This window comes from Emydura macquarii, unplaced genomic scaffold, assembly GCF_026122565.2.
Source record: "Emydura macquarii macquarii isolate MOO-44397 ecotype Brisbane River unplaced genomic scaffold, CSIRO-AGI_Emac_v2 contig_3019, whole genome shotgun sequence".
In the NCBI taxonomy this organism is placed as follows: Eukaryota; Metazoa; Chordata; order Testudines; family Chelidae; genus Emydura; species Emydura macquarii.
This window is the reverse complement of record NW_027133156.1, coordinates 6,057,867-6,077,275: the sequence shown is the minus strand read 5'-3', so window position 1 is coordinate 6,077,275 and position 19,409 is coordinate 6,057,867. Positions and strand designations below refer to the sequence as shown.

At 39.4% G+C, this 19,409-nt stretch overlaps 1 protein-coding gene across 3 annotated transcripts in view; it reads left to right on the top strand.

Moving 5' to 3' along the window:
- Nucleotides 1–17,595, top strand: part of ANKRD6 (ankyrin repeat domain 6) — a 102,362-nt gene extending 84,767 nt beyond the window's left edge. For all 3 annotated transcript variants that reach the window (XM_067530024.1, XM_067530023.1, XM_067530021.1), the window contains 11 exons: nt 3,019–3,117; nt 4,783–4,881; nt 6,639–6,737; nt 6,968–7,045; nt 7,346–7,450; nt 7,836–7,979; nt 8,195–8,374; nt 10,787–10,939; nt 11,895–12,008; nt 13,927–14,254; nt 15,248–17,595. In XM_067530024.1, coding sequence (XP_067386125.1) covers nt 3,019–3,117; nt 4,783–4,881; nt 6,639–6,737; nt 6,968–7,045; nt 7,346–7,450; nt 7,836–7,979; nt 8,195–8,374; nt 10,787–10,939; nt 11,895–12,008; nt 13,927–14,254; nt 15,248–15,819 — 1,971 coding nt within the window. In that variant the 3' untranslated portion in view covers nt 15,820–17,595. The remainder of the gene's footprint in view (nt 1–3,018; nt 3,118–4,782; nt 4,882–6,638; nt 6,738–6,967; nt 7,046–7,345; nt 7,451–7,835; nt 7,980–8,194; nt 8,375–10,786; nt 10,940–11,894; nt 12,009–13,926; nt 14,255–15,247) is intronic.
- The last annotated feature ends 1,814 nt before the right edge of the window (nt 17,596–19,409 follow it).

Below are 19,409 nucleotides of genomic sequence, written 5' to 3'. Positions count from 1 at the left end.
GAAGAATTTTCCTAACTTTACTTAACAATTAAATCACTTTATCAAACCTGGCTTCTCTGGATGCTTCTCAATTTCTTATGCTACACAGCGTTTCTAACAATATGAAAAAATACAAAGCATAGCTGCTAGTCAGGGTTTAGGCTCTGACAAGGTCTTGTTATAAACATTCATGCTAGGAAAAATCAGATTGCCTGTCAGCCAGGACAACCTGACAAGTGATAATTACTTACTGCCACTCTATAAACTGAAAATCCAGGTGCCTTGACTGAATGACTCATTACACTGTGGAGGACAATAGATTTGGCCTCTGGACTCAGTTTACTTATACAAGCCACCAAACAGCAGAAGAAATGGATTATTTGCCTAACCAGCCTACTACTTTTATTTAATTCTCCTCGTGGCTACTTTTAGTTCATGCTGCATTTCAGGATAAGAGCATGTGGCTAATTTTATATGCTCTCTCCCTATGGTACAGGATTGAACACAACTGCCATCCATTGGTATTTATAAAGAGACAATGATTAGAGGCCAGCTTTCATTTCCAGCTTTAAATGGGATGCACCAGTCTCCTTTTCTGATCCAAAATGTTAGGACAGTCATATTTTCTTTTCTGGCAACCAAATTTGACATTCAGGCTGCTGTCTTCAGACAAGTTGCCTTCACAAAAATTGCTTAGTCTGATAAACATCATTCTGTGAGTTCAGGGCTAGCTTTTTTAGATCCTTGGACAGTCTGTATCTTTCAGTTCAGATTTAGGAGGCTGGGAAATCAGAGATGTCTTTTTCCAAAGCAGTACCACTCGAGTCCAATCCCTCTAATTGAAATCAGTGGGAGTTTTGCCATTCAGTAAGAGCAGGGGCCAGGTCCACTGTAGGAACTCTAAGCTGCTTGTGCTCCCTTTGTAATTTTTGTGAATTTCCACCAAAGTGCTGCAGCCTTATTTCTCTGCCTTGCTGCTCGAATTTATACTTCTAACAGCTAATAATGAAAAAACTCTGCTGGCTCTTCAGAGAATAACCCAAGGGGAAAAAATCTCTACATTTAACTTTTGTTCAGAGAAAAAAACAAATCTGTAATGCCTGTTACAGTTCAAAGACTTGTATTCAGAACTGAAGTACACAGTAATGTTGTATCAAGGACTTAAGAGTTCTTCCCATTCAAAATGTGCAAGGTCTTTCAGCAGTAAATGATACATGAAAAAGAGGAGAATCAGGAGGAGAATGAACAAGAAACAAGCAGTCTGATAATGCCTAAAACTCTTTCACTGAGCTGATCACATTTTCAGATCCAAGCTAACCTATTACAGGCTTAATGACAAAGACCAACAAAACAAATATTCTTAAAGGCTTGTCTACATGGGTGTGTGGATGTGCACTTCTGGATTAAGTTTGTGCACACTAATAGCTGTGGAATAATTATTCTGAAATAATTGCATGCAGACAGCTAGATTTTACCTACTTCCCTCTGAATCATTGTGCACATTGCATAACTGACTTCTTTTGAGATAAGTGCTCTGCATTCCAGGCAGGTATCCCATGGTGCTTTGTCCCGCTGCTGGGCGCAATGTATTCTGGGATTTTTCTCATGGTACATTGTGGGTTACCTACCTGAAGCCACTAGAATTCTGGGACTTGGGGGGTCACAGCAGAAAGGTCCAGGATTCTTTTCCTTGTATCCCATGGTTCATATGTCTTTTGCGAGACAACCCATTTTCAAAGTGCTGTCAGCCAGCATGGAGTGAAGCAATATAGCCAGGGATACAATTGGAGGAACTGAAAAAATTAATCTGGAATACATGTTTCCACACATACCTTCTTTTTCACTAATTTATTCAAAAATGAACTCAATCTACTTTCAAAGTGGATTGTCCAACTTGCGCTAACTGGCAAGTTAATTTGGAAGAAGAATTGTGTCGTGGATACAGTCCATTTTATTTAAAAAACAAACAAAAAACTATAGTTAGTGTGAAATAACCCTGCCTCCCTTTCCACCTTCCCCCCCAGTATAGACAAGCCTTAAATTCTCAACAAGCCCTCGGTCCTTTAGAAGAATAAACACACAAACTTTTCCTCATGTGGACTTCTACCTGTAACAAAACTCATTTTTGCTTTTCTGTGGACTCTTAGTAACTCATCCTGGGTTCCCCCCCCCCATTTCTGCCTGAAGACTTCCATGCATTGTAAACATACAAGCTCTCTATAGCCTATGTGAGCTAACAGCCCCCTCCTTGTGTAAACAGGAGAGAAGGGATTCAGTGAGGGATCCTTGGGTCTAGAATTCACTTCCACCTTTGTTTCATCAGAGCATGGATGTTGTGACCTTCAGGACATGCTGTAAGATGAACCTGCTTTTCCTGGTTGGGAGTGGGAAGCTGATGGGAAGGAAGTCTGCTTTGAGCCTGGGAAGGGATTTTTTCCTTTCAAGAGATCTTTTCTTTCATAGTTACATGTTTTAAATTCAAAATGTTAAATTTTAGATGTTTGAAACAAATTAAGTGCTTTGGATAGGCACAATTGGAAAAAATTCTAGGCAAATAGAGTGTCATCCAGATAATGTAATTTCCAGATATGAAAGAGGGACTATGTACTAAGGATTAACAAATCATGGGGAGTTTTATTTATTTAAATTTTATACTTTTTACATTTTAATTGAATTTGATGCTCACAATAGTTGCTGGATTGATAGTTCTGGAAATAGAAGTCCCCCATTTGCTCCCTGAACACTGGCAGTGACAGTTCAAACTTCCCCAAACTCCTGATACCTGTCTCTGCTGTGTCCTGGAGGAAACATCTCTATGGCAGAGAGGTTTTTGTGATATGGCCTGGAACAAGGTTACAAATTCACTTTTCATAGGTCACTGAGTAGAAGTAATTTACGGTTTTATAAGTTTAAAATCCTGCAATGAAACACACACTGTTTATTGAGATGTGGGTGGAGGGAGTGGTGTTTGTTTGCTTTGTTTTTTGACATGGCAATTTTCTAAAAATGGTGTTTGTATTTCTCTGCCTCTTTCCTAAGGCAGGTAACACACCTCTGCACTTGGCCTGCCAAAACAGCCATTCCCAAAGTACTCGTGTTTTATTACTTGGAGGGTCTCGGGCAGATCTCAAAAATAATGTAAGTTTAAACAAATAGATTTTTTTTAAAATTCTTGTTCTGTTTCAGCTTCTGGAAATATAGCTTTAAAAATATCAATCTTTGCCTTTCTTATGAGGACCGGGGAAAAACAGCAAAATGACTAAACAGTCGGTTTTAAAAAATGTTTTGTGATAAAACTTATCCAGGCTTTACTTATAACAAATTTGATGGGGGAGGGGGACAAAAAAAATTAAAAGATGAATACAGTGTTTTCTGCTGTTAACACAAGCTGTCCTTGGTTGTTCATTTTGAAGGTACAGGATGGCCCCACGTGACTATTGTAATAGAGGTCTGCAGGTGGGGTCCTCCTGTATGTTTGAAAGGTGGAAATATTTAGAGGGTTCCAAAGGAGTCCAAGGAAATTCTTTAGACACACTCATCTATTGGGGCACATAGACTACGTATTGTGTGTGGGTCTATCAAATCAGAGAACTTCATGTGGTTTTGAATTTTCGAATTGCTTTCCTCCCTTTATTGGGATCTAGCATAAAACATGAAGAAAATGTAAAAATTGGAGCCCGATGTAGCTGAATTTAAACTTTAGAAAGCCTGCAAAAGAGCCCAATAGTCTAAATGCGTGAGGCCTTACGCTGTGCGTTCATGATAGAATTTCCAGCCTATATCTAAGAACTTTGTGAATTGTGTGCTTCTATACTGGTGACCCTGTTGGTCATACTAGTCCCATTTTTATGATGTTGCTACACTATTGGTTCATATTGGTTTTGATTTCAATAGAACAGACATAATTTTTAAATGCAGACCAACTAATCTAATACAGATGTGCAATAAAGCAATGTTGAGCTAGAAAGGGGCATTTCCTTGCTTTGACTGGAATTCATACCCCCTCTCTAGATATTGCTAAATCTTTCCAGACATGATTACTAATTATGCACCAAATAGCAGGTTGTGCTCTGGAACTGGCTTTTTCAAAAAGTCCCTGAGAGATGCTACTTCCTGACTCCTCCTACCAGGCGTAATTTCTCCCTCACCTTCCCATCCACTTCCTCTACTAACTAATTTAAGCATTGTTTGAAGCAAATTTTTTCCCCATGTGTTTCAGTTTGATAATGGTGTAGTGCTTGAGATGTGTTGAAGAACTAGGGCAGTCAATACCCTTAACAGTGCTGGCTATGTATAAGAAACATAGGGCCAGATCCTCAATAGATCTTCAATGGTGCTATGAGATTTTACACCAGCTGACAATCTAGTCCATAGCCTCCTTGCAGTACTTCCTCTGCAACTTCCCTGGGGAATAAACACCCAGTGTACAATAACAGAAACAGTCACTTGGTTTCACTGGCTTTCCAGACAAATTCAGAGGAAAAAATATGTCTAAAGCAGCAAAGCCATTTGACCCCAAGAAAAAACAATTCCATAAAGATCCTTCCATGTCATTCACCACATCTCCAGGTTAGTGCTATAAAATAGCTTGATTATTTCATCCCCAAACACCCTGACTAGGGATGCCAATTTTGGTTGGACGGATTCCTGGAGGTTTCATCACATGACATAATCTTTCATTAAAGATGAATCCTTAATTCTTGTAAACTCCAGGACACTCCTAGAGGGTTGGCAGTCCTAACCCTGACGAGCACTCGCTTTTCTATTGCGACTACATGCTTAGAGCTTTGTTTCTGTTTGCAGGCAGGAGATACCTGTTTGCACGTTGCTGCTCGTTATAATCACTTGCCCATCATTAGGGTACTCCTCAGTGCTTTCTGTTCTGTCCATGAAAAGAATCAGGTCAGTGCATGAATTTCACTGCAGTCAGCACCCTTTTTATAAGGCTAACAATTGGAATGAGGGATCCTTGACCATGACGAGGCCCACTGTAAATACTCCTTTTTAATGTGCATTTCACGTAATCTAAAGATGCCTGGCTTCTCAGAATAGCCTTAAAAAAATGGTGTGGCTGTGGTTTATTGTCATTTCAGAACATGTTGCCGCATTTACATTTCTAATTTATAACATTTTCTATGTATTATGCTGTATACAAATATATTTGGGTTTTTTTTAAATGCCAAAGAGGTGTGAACTAGTGGTTAGAGTCACTAGGAGTGATGACACTGGGCAAGACCTGTCACCTCTTTCTGCCTCAGTTTACTCCTTTATAAACTAGGGATGATAATATTACCTGCCTTACAGAGGTGTAGTGAGGCAGAACTCACTAATGTTTGTAAGGTGATTTATGATGCTATGTAAGTGACATTTATTAATTAACGTTTTGTGGTATTTTTTCTCTATTTGTCCGGGCCTTATTGCTTTAGTGGGAAGCAAAAATGTGGAAAATTGAAAGAAAATTTGTGTTAAATACAAAGTGATGATTAAGCGAAATGAGGACTGACCATCCAGATTTATTTTATAAGGGAAATAATTGAATGCTGTCCCTACTGACAGCTAAGCTGGGTGGTACAACAGAATGGATTAGTGCATTAAAAAAAAAGCTGCTAAGGAAAATACATTATATGGTACTTTACCAAACCATCTAATGTTACTGGGACACTTCCCACATACAGCATGGTGCAGGATCATACTTATGTTCTCTGATTTGTGAGTATAATGATGTTTTTCAAATGGAAAATATTACACCAAATTGAATAGGTTTTGGCCAAATTAAATTGGCTATGCAATTTCATACATCAATATGCAATTTCATTTTGGGGGATGAATTTAGTTGTGAGCTACTAAATGATAAAATCAACTATGATTAGCCTGGTGCAAGCAGAAACCATTCTGCCTGTACTCCACAATATTACCCAGACAGCCTAAAGCTGACCCGTAACAGGTTTATCTTCAGTCCCAGATTTCTCTGAAGCTGTTGCTGGCAAGCATTCTCTGTGGTTGAATGTGGTCAGTAGTACCAAAGTTGTTTTTCACGTCTACGTTACAATACGTGTCCAGGGATGAAGTGCAATGCTCTAGTTCTCTGATCATACATATACTGTGTAGCCACTTAGGTAGCTATGTTCCAAGAGTTGTTTTAAGAAACATTAACCTATCAAGTAAAAACCAAACTGTCTTGTTGCAGTTGATGCAAGATAATTTTTCAGCTTGTCAAGCTCAAGAAGTGGCTCATATGTTCATAACCAGCAGGTCGCCAAAGTCCAGATAATCAAACCTATAGAACTGCCAGAGATGAGGATACACCAGAAGCCCCAGTTCTGCCCTCAGCGATATTGCACCCCTAAATTTGAGGACAGATTTGGGCCAAGTGCTTTTGGGTCTCCAGCACAATTTTCTTCTGTGAGCATAGTCTCAAAGATCACTTAATTAAACAGGAATACAGCTAATCCCAACCCTAGCTGTATTCCTCAAAATGATGTGATTTAGCCCAAATCTTAAAGTCTACCGGTCTGTTGATCAGCCCTTTTAAAAGCTCCATTGTCATGTAACTACATTTGGACCTATGAACCATAAAGGGGCATAAGGAAACTGGAAATGCAGTACATGCAAATCAAAGATGTCCACTAGCATGTTGTTTTCTGCTTTGTAAATTTCAGGCTGGAGATACTGCACTTCATGTAGCTGCTGCATTAAATCATAAAAAGGTGGTCAAACTCTTACTGGAAGCAGGGGTTGATGGGTCAATTGTAAACAATGTAAGTACGGCTAGAATTACTTTGATCCTTTATCTTAATGTTTCAAAGATATTTTCTGCGCATTTTTCAAATTAGCTATTAAGCAAATTAAAATGCTCAATTATGTCTCTCTCTTTCTCTCACTCACAACACACACGCACCCCAACGCCAATGACTTAAGGGTAAATATTTCAGCGATTTTTTTTTTTTTATGCTAGTTGAAGGAAACAATTTATTCTTTTTCCTTTCAGGCAGGCCAAACTCCTCTAGAGGTTGCTAGACAGCACAATAATCCTGAGGTTGCGCTTCTTCTCGCTAAGGCACCACAGGTACATTATAAATGTCTTTCATTAGTAACAAATCCCAGAATACCATCTGGCAGGAATGTTCTGAGAGAGCTCCTGGAGCTATGCAGAACTGCAATTGGGTTCCAGGCAATGCTGCTAGGGTTTCACTGCCTTAGTTGCCCACTCATACACTGATGTGCAGGGTAAACTAGGAGAACATGTCCCTCTAAAAAGGCTCAGTGGGATAGCAAATAAATAAACTTGTATCAGTACCCAGTTTCTGTAATAGGACATCAGTGGAAAAAGTGATGGTTATTGACTGGAAATGTTACCTTCCTTCAGGTCTTGCGCTTTAACCGTGGAAGAAGCCTGAGAAAGAAGAGAGAGAGACTCAAGGAGGAAAGGCGAGCTCAGTCCGTGCCAAGAGATGAGGTGATACAGAACAAGGTACAGCCAAGCACTACCAGCTTTATGTGTTAAAAGGCAGGGAAGTGTGAACTAGTGATTACAATAAAATCCTCCAGAGTAGAATTCACTTCAATCTGCCTAAGAAATTTCAGCTTTTGTGTAGCTGTGCAGCAGGCACCTGGAGAAACACACAGGTCCCTGATTGCAACCAATCCTGTGAGTTCCCAGCTTTATACTTTTTAGGGATGCTCAGAGCAGGATATACTGTAAACGCTGGCCAGCGCAGTACATCTTGCATTACTGTTGAAGACCCTCTGATGGTGATTCTCTGATGCATACTAGCTCAAAACAACTTAAAATTGGTGATGCAAAGAGAACCTAGCAAAGACAAGCCCTCATAACTCCCTGTCTCTGTTTTAAATAGGGCAGTGTCTCAGCTGCTGAGGCTGAGGATACGCACAGCAGTGACCAAGTGCCTCAGAAGAAAGGAGATCTGAAAGATGAACCCCGATCAACTTCACCAGAGCCCAAAGGAAAGAACAACAAAAAGAAAAAGCCAAGAGAAAAGGTACCAATAAATTTAAAGTAAGAGAGAGAGGGATTACTGTTGAACAATACAGAGTTCCCATCTCCTTGCCAAGGGGTAAGTATACCATCTCCCTAGCCTTCCCAATACCCGCTGGTCTGAGTGGGAGAAACAGGAGTCAATTGCTTTGCTCAGATTCCATGCAGCAGTCATTTATTTGTTTTATTGTCAATTGGGGAATGTTGTATGTATTTCAGATTTCAGCACTATCAGATCCTGCTTCACCAGCCGACCAGCAGACACTCCCTGGTCCCCCGCAGAGCTTGCCTAAACATCGTAGAAATAAACATCGTTGCTCATCTCCACCACCCCCACATGAGTTCAGAGCCTACCAGCTTTACACACTGTATCGTGGAAAGGATGGTAAAGTAATGCAGGTAAACAAGTTGTCACAAGCAAAAATCAGGGATGTACAACAAGTGCCGAGTGGGATTTTACCTTAGATAGGAAATGAAACAGGGATGGTCTTTGACAATGTTTTCAAAGATATGTTATTAATTCTTCAGTTTGTTGTATGGGATTCACCTGTATTTTAAAATGAAGCCTGGACACTTGGTTTTATGCATGCCAAATAGTGTATATTTAAGAGGTTTTGATAAATAAAGCATCTCCTATTTGTAGACAAATATTTATTTCCTATTTGTAGATAAGGTGCAAACAATGATTGAAAATGACACTAGAACCTTGCTATTTTCCACTTTGAGTATTATTACCTATTTCCAGCAGGAGACGCTAGGAGCTTTATAAATGGAAAGAAATGCACAATCTCTGTCCTGGAGAGCTTGCAGTCCAAAGAGAAAGCTTGAATACGTGCAATAGCTTTTCATTTTGGTTTTTTTTGTTTACTAAATGGGTCTACTGGAGTTCTAGAATTACTAACGGCGGGGGTTTAACATACGATTGCCCCTTTTTGACCAATGAAGTTAGCCAAAATTGAGGGTCCTGTAGGCTGTTTCCCTGGAAAGCAATTGATGAGTCAGGTATTTCTTTGTTACAATCTTGTTTATTTACAAATAAATGAACAAAGACTTGTCTCCCTGAACACAAGAGGAATGAAACAGGCTTGCTGCCTTCTCCATTTCCTTCTGTGGCGTTTCTCCTACTTTTTCTCTCACACATTCATGTACTAAAACAATATGCAGCAAAGCCCCTGCACCCATCTAGTTCTAATTCCTGAACAGCCTCCTATGTGCTTTTGTTTTGTGTAGAAGCTCCTATAGTTTCATCTACTTGATTCCATAAAAGTACTTTAATAGCTTCTTACAACTATCTTAAATGAAGTGTCAGTTATGCCTCTCCCCAATTTCACTGAGATTTAACTCAACCCATAAAGATAAGATATAGAGCAAACTGATCAGTGAACAAGGAACACCAAACCACATACTCACACTGCACTTCAGAAACTCTAATTTGCTAACCTCATGAATATGCAATGAATATTCCACCCATTTGTTTGAAATAGTATAGTTCCCTTAAGTGCAAATCTGCAAATATTCACCTACAGCCATTTTTAGAACAGCACAAAGGCATGCAGCAAATTATCAAGTGGTTCACCTATTGAGATACTGTATCCTTCAAATGTAAGCAAAGGACTCTTATCTGATGGGTCTATTCTATCGAAATACTGTAGCACTACTGCTGCTATTATGTATACTGTGTCAAGACACATTCAGGAGAGCAGTGCTTCCCATCTCTGAGATATCTAAACATAAACCTTTATTCTCCCTTGCTGCGCTTGGGGAATCATATAAACCAGAAGTTAGGGAAGGAATTCAACAGACACTTATGAGCATCTATTGCAGACCTCAGACATTCTATGCTACCATGATGGCCAGAGGCCTCAAGAGGTAGAAACTTGGGAGGAAGTATTGGAAAATTCCAGGGACAAGCATAATGAGGATTATCCTAATGTTAGCTAGGGATTCAAGAAAGAAACCTGAGACAGAATTATTATTATATTTATGTATTCAATTATTTTTGTGGTAGTGCCCAGGAAGAGCTGGGCAATTTCTGTACGTTCAACAAGGAACGGTCCCTGCCCCAAAAATCTCCTAGTCTAACGGCAAACAGGTAGACAAAGGTTAGAGGGAAAGGAACAAGTAATGATTTGTTATGTTCACTCTAGGCAGCATGGCACTTGTGGGGCTTTGAGAGACTTAAATTTGGACAGAGCAGGGGCCTTGCTGATGAACTCAGGGAGGCTGCGCCTTGCAGGGGGACTGCAAGGAAGGAGGCAAGGAGATGAGTGAGAGAGAAGCTGCAAACAGACAGGCAAGGGTGAGAGGAATGCTAGTGCAGTGAAGAGATCTATGCAATGATATAGGTGAGATTTTAAATTGCAATTGAGCAAAATGTTCAGCTCAAAGAAAAGTCAAAAGTTTACAGTATCGAAAACAAAATACTCCCCTCCCCCCCCAATTTTACAGCATTATTAAGAATCATAACATCAAGTCTCAGGCCCGAATCCTGCAATTGGATTTGCAGAATGGACTCTTCTGCCCACCTGGAGTCTCAGTGATGTCAGCAGTGCTCCATGCAGATTGGGAGTGATTTAGGCTGTGGTTCTGCAAACAAAATATTCTTCATAAACTTGTTTCCTTCCTCATGTATGCCCTGAGAAGTTATCAGGACAGTAATACACTATCAAAGCAGGTTAGGTGGGGTGTTGGCAGGGGGGGAAGTTCAATTAGAGAACTAACTAGAGAAGTAACAATTTACTGATTGTTTCTGTGTGTGTTGATAGGACAGAGTGATAAATCAAGCTATTTTGCTATTCCTTATCCTCCCAGGCCCCAATAAATGGATGTCGTTGTGAGCCACTGATTAATAAACTGGAGAATCAGCTGGAGGCAACAGTGGAGGAGATAAAAGCTGAGTTTGGGACAGTGCAGGATAAGATGAATATCAAGCTGGGCCAGATGGAAACCAAAACTCAACATCAAGTAAGAAAATGGTTCAGAGATACGCTGTTGATGTTAGAAGCATAATTAAGGCTCAGTAAAAATTTCATTTTCAGTCGTTTTCATGGTCATCTTTGGTGCCAGTAAACTTTCCCCAGCAAACCCTTCTGGTGGCCTGTTCTGCTGCTCTCTGCAAACTCAAACAGAGTGACACCCTACCCACTTAACTAGCTACAGCCTCCCTCATTCCCAGTGAAAAGTTACAAGCTCCAGTTCTCATGGCCCCATATAGCTCTGGGTGACAATGATATTGGGTCCAGCTCTAGTTTGTCCTTCTTAGGTGATTCCTCACTGGCAGGGTACCTCTCCTGGCTCCTGTCCTGGGGCATTCCCCAGTGGCTGCTCTGTCCCTCCCAGGCTTTGGGAAGGTTCTCAGCTGCTTCACTTTGTAAGGGCCTGCTTGTGGGAGCTCCAGATACACACACCGAGTTGCTCTTCCCCTCTCTCCACTCACCCCCCCACCCGTTCCTACACACACCCAGGGCAAAAGATTTAAAGGTGCCACGCTCTCTAAACACTATGATGTTCCACAGGGAGATTTATTGTTACAAGTCAGGAGTCCTAAGGAAAAAAATAGTTCAGATAAACTGTACAGGTGACCTTTTGTGCTCAGCTTGGATAGTGAATCTGAACTGGTTAGCTTCACTGATAGGATCTGATGGCCTAAGCACATGCTGCCGCTATTGGGATTCAATGAAGGGAATGATTAAATTATCATGTTTTAAATTTCAGTGAAAACAATTTTTTAATTACTTTTAATTATATAGGTTTGTGAGTGTCCCTTCCCCACACCCTTCTTGTAAACCAGGCTACTACTAGTTTGACACTGTTCCTAGAAATAAAGGGTGAGAGTCAAAAGATTCATGATAATTTATCAGATGTACATTGATTTTTTTTTAAATGGTCGTTTGAACTGAGCTTTTGTGTTCTACCACAGCTCCGTGTTATAGACAAGCTAATGGCTGAGAGGCTGTCTGCAGAGAGAACAGAGTGCCTTCATCGCCTTCAGCAGCATGCAGAGCTCGAAAAAAATGAGGGAGAGAAACGGCAGGTATGGGGAGGAACAACTGTTCCATACACTGAACATGAATAAGTAGCAGGGATGGATTAGTTCAGAAGTTTGGTTCCAGTAAGCACTGAAAAATCTGGATGCTTATCTGGCCCTCTGAAATATTTAAAGTGGACTTAAAAGATTGTTTTTGTGAGGGGGCTTGAAGGTAAAATCTGGTCTGAACGCTCACAAACTTAATTGGCTGGTTGAGAGTATGGAAACTTTAACAAAGACTTTTTTCCCTTAAAACAATCACTGGAAATTATAACAAAACACAACCACAACATTGTGAACAATTTGACTAAAAAACATCCCTTTCAACTTTCACTTTCTTGATCCTGGTGGTGTCATCATTTTATTAGTTCTCCTGTCACCAGAGTGTCTTTTGAGAAAGATGAAACCTGAATTTTTAATGTAAAAAAGTTTTCAAAGTAATTTTAAGCCTTCTTTCTACAACCTGAAAAAGATACTTTACTTTTTCTTCCTTAGGTCTTTTCAGCCTCTGACCTAAGACACTCACCCTCCTCCATTCCCTCAAACACCCTCTTCCTTGATCTGTTCTCTACCCTTTCCCTCTGAAAAACACTTTCATGGAGAGAGGCAGGAGGCTGCAGACCCTCCCCTGTAGCATTATGGGAATACCAGTTTCCCAAATTGAGCATTACTGCAAATAAACCAGTATTACTTAGGCTCATTTCTTTAACAGAATACTGGAACAGATATTCTTGTCCTCTAGCAGATACCCATCTACTGTCTTGAATCCATCACTTTAGTACAAACTCCCCATAAACATGCTATTAAATTTCTACATGCCCATTTGCTCAGGGCTAGTAACTCTCTTTTGATAGGGAAGTAAAAAACAACTAGGTATTTTCATTATGAAAATCCCAGTAAGAGTAGAGAAATACATTTCATGCCTGAACTGGTAGATTTTTTCATGATATCTTTGCAAAGCTGCCATAAACTAGAATAGAGGAGTAATATTAAAATAACCACTGCCCACATCTGCCTATGGGAGACAGGGATGACAATCTCAATTTAACTTGTTGGATCTGAGGATTCCTCAAAATCACTTTATCCAGAGAAAGTACTTCTGAGGCAGAAAGAACAATTAGAGCTGCCCCAAGCTTTATAGGAAGAGGCATGGGTATCAAAATGTCTTCTCTACATGCTGGTCTGTGAGCCTTCTCCACAAGATTGAAGAAACCTCCATCTTCTAAGAATACTCAAAAAGAAAGGAGATTGAGTGATACATGACAGGCAATAAGGATTATACTTAACAGGCATAATACATATTCTTGTTCTCTTAGGGCCTGATTCAGTCAGTGGAACGACTCCTATTGAATTCAATATATTTTGGTTTAGGCCCTTAGTTAACTGTTTGGGCAAGGACGTGTTGTTTGCATGGCACAAAGCCCCAGTAAATAACAGGAAAACAGAAGTATATGGGGAGTATTTGTCTTTCTATATAATTCTGTTCTTATTTTAAAATGTTTACTGGCAAATGCCTTTTGAAATTAAGCATTTTTGTAACCTGAAAACCAGTGTTCGTTTATAATTTAGTATGTTATCTGATCTTCTAGTACAAAAACAACAAGAGAAGCACAGAGATCAGTGGTGGCATTAGTGGCCCCACAAACCCATTAGTGTTTGATTTGGACTTTTTTCTCCTAAAATCTGTGCTAACCACTGTCTTGCGTAACTAACATCACTGAATAAATGTTGTTTATGCCGCAAGAAAATTACCATTTACTGTGATGTGTAGTGATTGTCAGTGAGGGCTGTTGTTGTAAACAGTAACTTTACTGTGGCACAAACACATTACAGTGAGCTCTATCACAGAGGAAGACTGTATCTGGAGTAACACATACCGACTTAAAATCTGTTAACTTGGAACTAAAATGTATTTCTTTCACAGATTTCCTTGGTGGATGAATTGAAAACCTGGTGCATGTTAAAGATTCAGAATCTGGAGATGAAGCTTTCTGGAGATTCTAGATCTTCAAGACCAAAATCAACTCTGTCCACTTGTGAGTCCCTCACAGGGACCCTGGATACAGAGAACCTCAATAGTGCCAAGGACTGTAAAACTAACCAGAGTCCATTACAATCAGAGGACTCACCCCAGCATTCTTATATCACACTTCAGAATAGCCTCTCAGAAGACATGGGAAGGAGTAGAGTCCAGACATCAGAACAAAGCTTTGGAAAGCATTATTTTGTTGTTGACCAAGACACTGCATCAGGTACGATCTTGTTATTTAAGATGTAGTGTTCAAAGGCATGTGCTGATTAACGGTGGAAAACTGTCACAGAATAAAAATGCCAAGATTACCTACCTCCAGCAGTATGCTTTCCTTCCAGACATCAGTACCTCTCTTCCCCTCATCTCCATGCATTCTGGTTAAAACATATTGCCTCCTTCAAGGCAACCACCAAAGTTTCAGGGCTTAGTTGGCAGGAATTCACTTTATCATCTTTTCTTAACACTGCCATCTTATTATATCTTTGTTGCCAAATCCTCTGCTGGTGGAAATAGATATAGTTTCTATGACGTTTTTACCATTTTCAGGGACAGCGGAGGGCTGGGTTTGCTCCCAACCCAGGGTCTTACATGTAAGAGTGCAATGAATTGGCAAATGTTCATTCAATGAGTTATTTTGTATTAAATTTGTATTGGTGCATGGACCCTACTCCCATAGGTACAGGCTATTTATTTATGGTTTATCTCCCCCAACTTCCATTCACACTTTTTGTTTATCCTTCCTTTCTCTCCCTTGATCACCATAGGGGCACAGTCCTTTCTTGCAGAACGTATGGTTTTCTGATTCTAATATTACTGTATGAACAGCTTGCTAAGTGTAGTCTTACTAGCGCACACTAACCTAAAGGCCAAAAGCCTGATCCCTATGATGTCTGATCTTGCTGGCCTACAGAAAAGGCATCCTGTCATCACACCTCAATCTACATTCTCAGGACGGCCATACAATATGTTACTGCCAAGGCAAGTAGGCTGTATTTTGTTTTGAACAAGTGTGTGTTAAATCGCAAGCCTGTGAATTTATCCAAAGGCAGAAGTGATATAAGACATTATAAACATCTACACAATATATAGCATGGTGCATAGGAAACCTTGGCCTTCCCCAATCCTGAGAACGGGGGTGTTTCTCTCTTAACATTTACATAAAAAATTGCTCAGAACTCTTATTTATATTCTTTCTTTTCTTTTTTAATTACAGGTGCAGAGCAACAATTGATAGCTGCTGGTCCAGCTCCTTCTTCAGTCCCTCAAGCCGTTAGGCCTAAAGATAAAGCTTTTAGCTCCACTGATTTCGACAGGTTCCAGCAGGAAGTGCCGTTGTCAGAGCATTCAGGTTCCAAATTAAGACATGTTAAGGTACAAACTGCTTTGCAGCCCTTGACTGAATTTGCAAAGACTGAGCAACAGAGTGGCTACTTCATAGACAAAGGAACGCAAACAAAGAAGTCTGGCAAAAGTGGGCAGTCAAGACACCGGCCCCAGCAACACACAGGAACACATCATACCCAGCCACAGCAACAATCTGTTCTGCTTGTAGGAGATCAACCAGCCCCTCAGATCAAAGATACTTCCCAAGCTCTGGAGATTACTCAATACTTTTTTGAGGCTGTTTCCACTCAAATGGAAAAATGGTATGAGCGGAAGATTGAAGAAGCCCAGTGCCAAGCTAATCAAAAGGCACAGCAAGACAAAGCTGCACTCAAGGAGCATATTAAAAGTTTAGAAGAGGAGCTCAATAAATTAAGGACTAAGGTGCAAAAAGAAAGCTAGCAGGATACAGCTTGCAGGAATGGAAATTGAATTTAGTTTTTAAGGGAATTGCAGTGTGGCTGATTTTGGGATCTATTAGTATATAGAATATTATTCCCAATACATACAAACGTAAAAACTGCCCCCTTTAATGAGATGTAATTAGAAGTTCCAGAAATACAGGGAGCAAATATCCAAAAAGACTCTGTCCATGTAGTCACAACAGTAAGTCTCTGCAGATGTGAGCCTATACTATGAGCCTATAAAACTTTACCATCAGAAATTAGAATTACCAGGTACTTCATCACCAGGTATTAATAACCCAAACCACATTCTGAAGGGCGAGTTTTCCCATTTCCTTGTAAGTAACAAAAAACACCCAAAGCAAAATCTTCTGAAGCGATGACACCAGTGTATATTAAGTGTAATTTTATGGTGATATAAACACATTTAAAATAAATCTGGGATATATTCAACGGAAATGGTTTTATTAGAAATAAGTTACTTGGTTACAGCAGCTTCCCACTGATATTTTCCTTTGCCTTTGGTTTGCATTGTTAGCGCATATAACTTTGACTTCTCTTTAATTGTTGTTTGAATAGTTATTAGGGGTTACATGATTAGTGAAGGTACGTGTACTGAAATAACCTTATTGAAAAGTTATAATTTCCTTATCAGATGAGTGGCAAATACTTTTATCAAGTCCACACTATGTTTTATGTGTAGCAGTACATTCACAGGCAAGACTCTCTGAGATGCCTAAATTCCAATTTTCTACAGAATGAAACATACAGACCCAGAGTGAAATCTTGGCTCCATTGAAGTCAATGGCAAATCTCCCTTTGTCTTCAGTAGGGCCAGGATTTCACTCCAAATGACTTGCCTAGCATATTGTCTTTAGCACCTCTTAAATGTCTGCCTGTTTCATTTAAAGGGAACTGGATGTGGGAAAACAAAAGAAAAAAAAATTAAGGATCTTGTATGTCCAAAGGAAAATCCTTTCCACAGACCACCACGCTTAATATTAGACGACTGCAACCTGACTAGCAGGACCCAAGGCTGACTGTATTGAACAACTTTGATGGACAAAAAAATTCCCCTTTGTGAACAGCTATTTAGAATCTTTCAGCTTATTATTTAGTGTATATATTGCAATAGTGTCTAAAGGCCTCCACCATGATGGACCCTGATTTTGCTCAGTAATGTACGAAGATAAGTTACCATAGCTAGTTGCATCACCATTCCTCTAGGGTTTCATGCTTTAATCTAGTAGGAGGCTCCATAAGATACTGATAATAGGGACAAGGTTATTTAATAGAGATCATGATAGCCCAGCAAAAACTATCCAAAATCATTCTACTTAAAATACTGCAACGTTATGCCAAGGAAAAAAAACAAACAAGCAATCTCTTGACACTGGAAATTCAGATGATTACAACATACTTTACAGTATTGTAAACATAACATTAACTATTAAGAAATTGAGCTTGTATCTTTTTAGTAGGTGTATAAAGCAAAGAAAATTGTATTATATTACAGTATTTTAATTCCTATTAATGCACTATTAAGACAAGTACAGTATACCTGTAGCGATGGGGATATTTGTTAGTGCTCATGCTTTGACTTCGGTAGTCAAAAATAAAGAATTAGACATTTTTGTATGTTTACAACTTTTTTAAGTAAATTGTTTAAGCTACTGTAGGAATGCAGAGGCATGTTTATTTAATTTTTGTATCTTGATAAAAAGTGAATGTTTTTTGCCAACTAATTAAACATAAATGTTGCTCAGAAACTGTTTTTCATGTGTATTTTAGCCTTACAAAGTAGATCACATTGAATACTGTAGAGAGTGGGAAATGAGAGGCAGTTTAAAATAATAAATACAGACATGGAACTAGACCTCTGAATTCTAATCCTAGTTTTGTCACTAATTTACTCTTTTCCCAATCTACAAAATGTGGATAATACTTAATTTCTAAGTGCTGTAAGGATTAACTAATTTAGTGGCAGATATTATTCATTCAACAAAATTTTTGTCAAGGGACAGAGGAGAAGGAAGCTATTCCTGACATTCTTCCCACCCCAAACTATGTACATAAGGCAAGATTGAAGGGATTTCTGGCTATTATCTACATAACAACATACATCATCCACCCTTCCCCCTTACTACACACCCAAAATGAATCCACTTATTCCAGGAGAGTTTTTATTTCCTGCATGGACTCCTATAGAGCTCATAACCCCTAAAAGGCTTCTGGCAGACAGCCTCAGGTGGAGTCCACGGATTGTGCTCCTACAGACTTACTAAAGCCCCACTCCTTAGCAGAACCACCTGGGTTAGACTCTTCATGGGACATTCTTAGTCCCGAGCTATATGCTGGGTGGAAGTCTTACGTTGTCCAAAGTGTAGGTAAATTCATTTTTGACCTATAAAGGTCCGTTACATAAAATTGTTTATAAAAGCTAAGCACACGCTACAGTCAAAGAAATTTACAAAACTCTGATTATACAATTTCAAGACTGGTAAGATCACAGAATTGCTATAATTAAAGCAATGCCGACACTTAGTCAAAACCAAAATCTAGCAATCCTAAGGGTGCCATCTCTTTCGGTACTATGCTTTTCTGGGGGCAACTGGCAGCTTGTTGCAGGGAAGAAGAAAGGTGATACTGAGAGTCAGAGAGCTTCATCAATCATGGCTGTCATCACTTGTTGGGACCTCAAGATCTACCATTACATCATTTTTCTAAGTCTGAATAATGAACAGATCCAATTACGCAAGTACAGAGAGCCAGATGACATCACCTTCAGTGGGTCACTGAATTCAGGACAACACCTGGGACATGAACCTGCTGTTCCTAATATTACTCCCTTCCCATGTGTCAGTGCCTCCTTATTTCTTTTACCTCTTTTTGCCTCCTAAAAGTGCAGCTCAGCCAGTGAGGAGAAATCTACCCTTGCAATACTGCTGTAAGCCTGTGACCAAAGCAGCAAGCTAAAAACACTGTTCAAACACAACTGATTGAATTTGCTAAGCATCAGAATGGCTAAGAAGTTTGTGTGCTATGCCTGTGATTTTCTAGCAGCTAAACAGCAATCAAGAAACACACAGAAGCTGCAGTTTATAATCTTTGTGGATCTCTTCTGTCTCCCCTTGGGTGTGTTTACTTATAAGTGGGTTGGTTGAATTTTGCCAACTAAATCTGACTTTTCCAGGAAGGACTTTTAATATCTAACATTATCAATCTTTTTAGAGAAAAATTTTGCTTAAGATAGAAAAAGTTGTCAAAATAAAGTTTCAAATGGTTTAACTGGGTTTTTCCTTTTCTGTGAATTTAATTAATAGTTAAAAGGTTTCTGCGATGATTGTTACAATGGAAGTACACCAGCACAAATGTACGTAAAGCACAATTAGTTTAGTGTTACAATAAAAGGGCTCTAGTACATTTAACTCCTGAGCTCCACCCTGTAACAGGGATAGAGTATATTAATAACTAAACTACACTAGTTGGGACACCAACTTGAAAAAATCACACTTCCTTTGGAAAATTTAGCCAATCATCTCTTAAGATTGCTGTAACTGAAAAAGATTGTTTCATTTTAACTTATCT